This window comes from Pseudorasbora parva, chromosome 15, assembly GCF_024679245.1.
Source record: "Pseudorasbora parva isolate DD20220531a chromosome 15, ASM2467924v1, whole genome shotgun sequence".
Classification (NCBI taxonomy): domain Eukaryota; kingdom Metazoa; phylum Chordata; class Actinopteri; order Cypriniformes; family Gobionidae; genus Pseudorasbora; species Pseudorasbora parva.
The window spans coordinates 40,177,669-40,183,342 of record NC_090186.1 but is presented as its reverse complement, the minus strand read 5'-3'; the positions used below and the strand labels follow the sequence as shown (position 1 = coordinate 40,183,342).

General features: G+C 42.5%; 1 protein-coding gene across 1 annotated transcript; it reads left to right on the top strand.

The window, feature by feature from the left end:
- Positions 1-1,011, top strand: LOC137042035 (trace amine-associated receptor 1-like). The gene has a single exon (XM_067418722.1). It carries the CDS (start codon positions 1-3, stop codon positions 1,009-1,011), a length of 1,011 nt encoding a protein of 336 aa, XP_067274823.1.
- Positions 1,012-5,674: the final 4,663 nt, after the last annotated feature.

The following is a 5,674-nucleotide window of genomic DNA, read 5'->3' as shown; positions in this document are numbered from 1 at the left end:
ATGGACGTGCAAATCAACATCAGCCAAAATGGAATCCTGGAAAAGCCTTTTCTTTGTTATGAGTTTAGTAACTCATCTTGTAAGAAGTTCGTCTATCCTTTGGAAACTCGAATATTACTCTACATCCTTTTTAGCGTCTCTTCGATTGTCACAATCATAGGAAACATCTTGGTGATCATAACGGTCATTCATTTCAAGCAGCTTCACACACCAACAAACTACCTCATCCTGTCGCTGGCCGTGGCCGATCTGCTTGTCGGAGGAGTTGTGATGCCTCCCAGCATGCTGCGCTCCATCGAGACATGCTGGTATCTGGGAGATTTGTTCTGTAAAATACACAGCAGTCTTGATGTGACTTTGTGCACCGCATCGATTTTAAACCTCTGTATCATTTCTTTAGACAGATATTATGCCATATGTCACCCCTTTCAATATCACAGTAAAATGACATCACTGGCCACACTAGTTATGATTATTATCTGCTGGACTGTTTCAGCTGCTCTGGGGTTTGGCATGGTCTTCATGAAGCTTAATATTCTAGGCATTGAAGATTTTTATTATGAGAACTTTGACTGTGATGGAATATGTATGTTGCTTCATAGCAGAGAGGCAGCTACTGTAATGTCATTGACCTGCTTTTACGGTCCCGCTTTTGTCATGCTCTGCATATATCTGAAAATCTTACATGTGGCTAAAAGGCAGGTGCAGGCCATTCAGAGCATTAATTCTGAATTAAAAAAAGAAGGAAAAGCCACAAAGACTTTAGCCATCGTCATGGGGGTGTTTCTGACTTTCTGGATACCTTTTTTTCTTTGTAATCTTATTGATCCCTTCATTGGTTATTCTATACCTCCACTGCTGTTTGATTTGTTCCTGTGGGTCGGCTACTATAATTCCACATGTAATCCTATAGTCTACGCTTTCTTTTACAGCTGGTTCAGACATGCATTCAGAGTCATTCTGTCTGTAAGAATATTTCAGAGCAATTCTTCAAGAACAATTTTATTGTAAATATAATATCACAGTAATCAAAGCCAAATGTGTTCATTGGAACCTTATGAAACATGACATTCGGTATTTGTTAATGAAGTGTCTTGTCATATTGCTGTATTTTGATACCTGATGGGCATCCGAATTTTGCCCCAGCAATTCAGAAATAAAGTCCATTTGCCACTGAAACAAGAAAAAGCACAATTATTTTCAAGAGTCATTCAAGTTTTAATATGTTATACATTGTTTTTTTGTCATTGTTAAAGAATTTTATTCTTTACCTAGAAACTTAACATAAAAATGTTTAAGAATTAGAATTTTTTTTTTTTTGGCAGAGCAGAGACCACCTGTGGAAAAACTGCAAAAATTGGATGATCAGTGCTTAATCTATCCCTGTCACACAAACCTAAGTGAATATATATAAACAAACTCATGTTATAAAAAGTTTGTTCTTTTTGCATCATTTGCAGCCAGTGCATGTGTATAGAGAGTGAATATACACTTAACTTAAACTAAACACACTTACAACAGGCTCAGTCTTAAAGGACCTGTCATATTTTTTTTACATATATATATATTTTTAATACATATTATTTACATACAACTTTCTTTAGAGTGTGATGTTGCTGTTTCAAAATGGAAAAAGGGCCTGAAAAGTTTAAAAGCACAAAGTCCATTCCAAATTTATTCTCTAAATCAGAAAGCACTTTTTCTGAACTTCCTGAAGCACCTTGATTGTAGTCACAATATTCTTCATTTAATCAATTCTCATCCAAGGCATATGGAATAAAGGGGTGAGGCCTGGTTGAGTTGCCTTAGTAGTTTGTTGAAAGTCATGTTTAGGCCAGAAATGTGACTCCCACATGTGGTTCATTCAGTCAGCAGCTTTCTCTAAATAATGTTGTGGTGTGAGGACCCTATTGGAATTGAACATCCTATCAATAGCCTTTTTGAGGGCTCAAAAACACATGAAACTTTACACATGCATCAGAAGTGGTGAAAATTTATGTCTTTCATAATTAGGTGCAACAAAATGGCTCGAAAGCGCCATTTACAAAAATTTCAAATAAATGCTGTTCACGATACGTCTCACATACAAGTATGAAATTCAGTAGACACATGTAACAGATCAATATTTACAAAAAAGGGAACAAAATCTGAAAACCAACAACAAGTGAGATATTTTAAATTTTGTCTCCAAATTCTTTGCAGTTTTTGCCATTTCCAGACATTACTTTACCGTGGCAGTCTGACAAAGTTTGATTTTTCGCCAAGAAAGCGAATTTGTTGTAACATGGGCATACAATGTCCGACCTGCTCCAAACTTCACATGACTCTAGAAATTCTCTCCCAGCAACGGACTCTGGAAACGCTCTCCCAGCAACGGACTCTGGAAACGCTCTCCCAGCAACGGACTCTGGAAACGCTCTCCCAGCAACGGACTCTGGAAACGCTCTCCCAGCAACGGACTCTGGAAACGCTCTCCCAGCAACGGACTCTGGAAACGCTCTCCCAGCAACGGACTCTGGAAACGCTCTCCCAGCAACGGACTCTGGAAACGCTCTCCCAGCAACGGACTCTGGAAACGCTCTCCCAGCAACGGACTCTGGAAACGCTCTCCCAGCAACGGACTCTGGAAACGCTCTCCCAGCAACGGACTCTGGAAACGCTCTCCCAGCAACGGACTCTGGAAACGCTCTCCCAGCAACGGACTCTGGATCTGCTCTCCCAGCAACGGACTCTGGATCTGCTCTCCCAGCAACGGACTCTGGATCTCTCTCAGAGGAACGGACTCTGGATCTCTCTCAGAGGAACGGACTCTGGATCTCTCTCAGAGGAACGGACTCTGGATCTCTCTCAGAGGAACGGACTCTAGAAACTCTCTCAGAGGAACGGACTCTAGAAACTCTCTCAGAGGAACGGACTCTAGAAACTCTCTCAGAGGAACGGACTCTAGAAACTCTCTCAGAGGAACGGACTCTAGAAACTCTCTCAGAGGAACGGACTCTAGAAACTCTCTCAGAGGAACGGACTCTAGAAACTCTCTGAGAGGAACGGACTCTAGAAACTCTCTCAGAGGAACGGACTCTAGAAACTCTCTGAGAGGAACGGACTCTAGAAACTCTCTGAGAGGAACGGACTCTAGAAACTCTCTCAGAGGAACGGACTCTAGAAACTCTCTCAGAGGAACGGACTCTAGAAACTCTCTCAGAGGAACGGACTCTAGAAACTCTCTCAGAGGAACGGACTCTAGAAACTCTCTCAGAGGAACGGACTCTAGAAACTCTCTCAGAGGAACGGACTCTAGAAACTCTCTCAGAGGAACGGACTCTAGAAACTATCTCACAAGAATTGACTCGGGAACCTCTCTCACAGGAACGGTCTCTGGAAACTTTCTCACAAGAATAGACTCAGGAACATCTCTCACAGGAATGGACTCAGGAACATCTTGCACAGGAATGGACTCAGGAACATCTCGCACAGGAATGGACTCAGGAACATCTCGCACAGGAATGGACTCAGGAACATCTCGCACAGGAATGGACTCAGGAACCTCTCTCACAGGAATGGACTCTGGAACCTCTCTCACAGGAATGGACTCTGGAACCTCTCTCACAGGAATGGACTCTCGAAACTTTCTCACAAGAATAGACTCAGGAAACTCTCTTACAGCAACGGACTCTGGAAACTCTCTCACAGGAATTGACTCAGGAACATCTCGCACAGGAATGGCCTCTGGAACCTCTCTCACAGGAATGGACTCAGGAAACTCTCTTACAGCAACGGACTCTGGAAACGCTCTCACAGGAATGGACTCTGGAACCTCTCTTACAGCAACAGACTCTGGAAATTCTCTCACAGGAACATGCTCTGGAACGTCTCTCACAGGAATGGACTCTGGAAACTCTCTCACAAGAATGGACTCAGGAAAATCTCGCACAGGAATGGACTTGGGAACCTCTCTCACAGGAACTGACTCTGGAAACTCTCTCACAAAAATGGACTCAAGAACATCTTGCACATGAATGGACTCTAGAAACTCTCTCACAGGAATGGACTCGGGAAACTCTCTCACAAGAATGGACTCGAGAACCTCTCTCACAGGAACATACTCTGGGACGTCTCTTACAGGAACAGACTCTGGAAACTCTCTCACAGCAACAGACTTTGGAAACTCTCTCACAGGAATGGACTCGGGAACCTCTCTCACAGATACAAACTTGGGAACTTCTTACACTGGAACAGTCTCTCTCGGTCAGGATCTTCATGAGATAGTCAGTCAGGTCACAGCCAGCCAAGTCCAGATAGAAGACGGCATGGAGAAGGGGTTAATCCTCATAGAAAGGCACAGTATGGGTCACAGCATAATCAGAATCTATCTTACCGCTGGTAAATCCAATTTTAAAGGTCAGAAATGATACAGCATCTAAGTGAAGCAGTCTTCATTTTGAAACAAACTCAAAATGTTACAACACACTCAAGACTCTCAAGAACAGGAACAAAACAACTAATATAACACAATGTAGAACTGAAATGAACTGAAAGACACGAATGGGTTAAATAGACAGAACAAACCAATCAAAGAAACGTGAAACACCTGTCACAACTAATCCAACCATTTGTAACCTAGGATAGGTTAGGATGTAACTAACAGGTAAAGCCTAGTTCAGACTGCACGATTTTCAAACTCGTCGGGTCACTGCTCTATTCACACTGCATGACTATCTGGGGTATCATTCAGTCACTGCTGTGCTCATACTGCACGATGGTTTGAAGACAGACACTGCATGACTGAACAAGAGGAAGAATCGCCGACAACTCTCTCTCTCCGGTGCGCAAACTACGTTTCCCAACTACACGTGCGATGTGACAAGTAAACAACGCGAGATCACACGTGCGTCAGACCGGAGTTCTCACACGAGACTTGGAATTATTATTAAAAATAATAAACTGCACAAAGTTTGCTTCAAATTGTATGTGCGCTGATTTTTGGAGAAAAAGAAAAAGATTATGGCGGAAGAAATTGTTGGAGAGACAGAGGGAGCCAGGATTGTGTTCTGCAATGAGAGTTTGAGGTAAATAAACTATTTTGTAATGCTCTGCTGCTGTGGCTGGATGTGCAAATGTTTGGCCTTTGTTTCTGTTTGATAGAATTGTAAATATATCTATTAAAATACTTATATTCTGCTCTATAACTCCTCCCTGAACCTCCCACTGCCCTGTATCTCACTCTTTCATTGGCTGTCGGTCATAGCCGATGTAATTTTCAGTCAGAACATAGTTCACACAGCAGGAGTTTCAATCGCCGACAGGTCCAGATATTTAGCATGCCAAATATCTCACCGGTGTCGGCGACTCGTCGGCGATTCTTTCTGATCGCGTCTTTGATTATTCACACTGCGTGATTGTCACTCATGTGCACGAGCACTGATTTGCCTATGATCTCGGCATTTGTCGGCAATTTCACAAAACCTGTCGGCGACTCAAAATCGGGGCAAAAATCGGGCAGTGTGAACTAGGCTTAAGAAAATGGAGGATGACAGGACAAAATTAACACACTGAAAAAAAACAACCTAAAACAGACATGAATAGAACAGATATACAGATAAAAAACTCAGGGAACAAGGGTCATAGTGATGGGAACCTGAGATGTTCTCTTTAAAGGGAACTCGCACTGCGTATT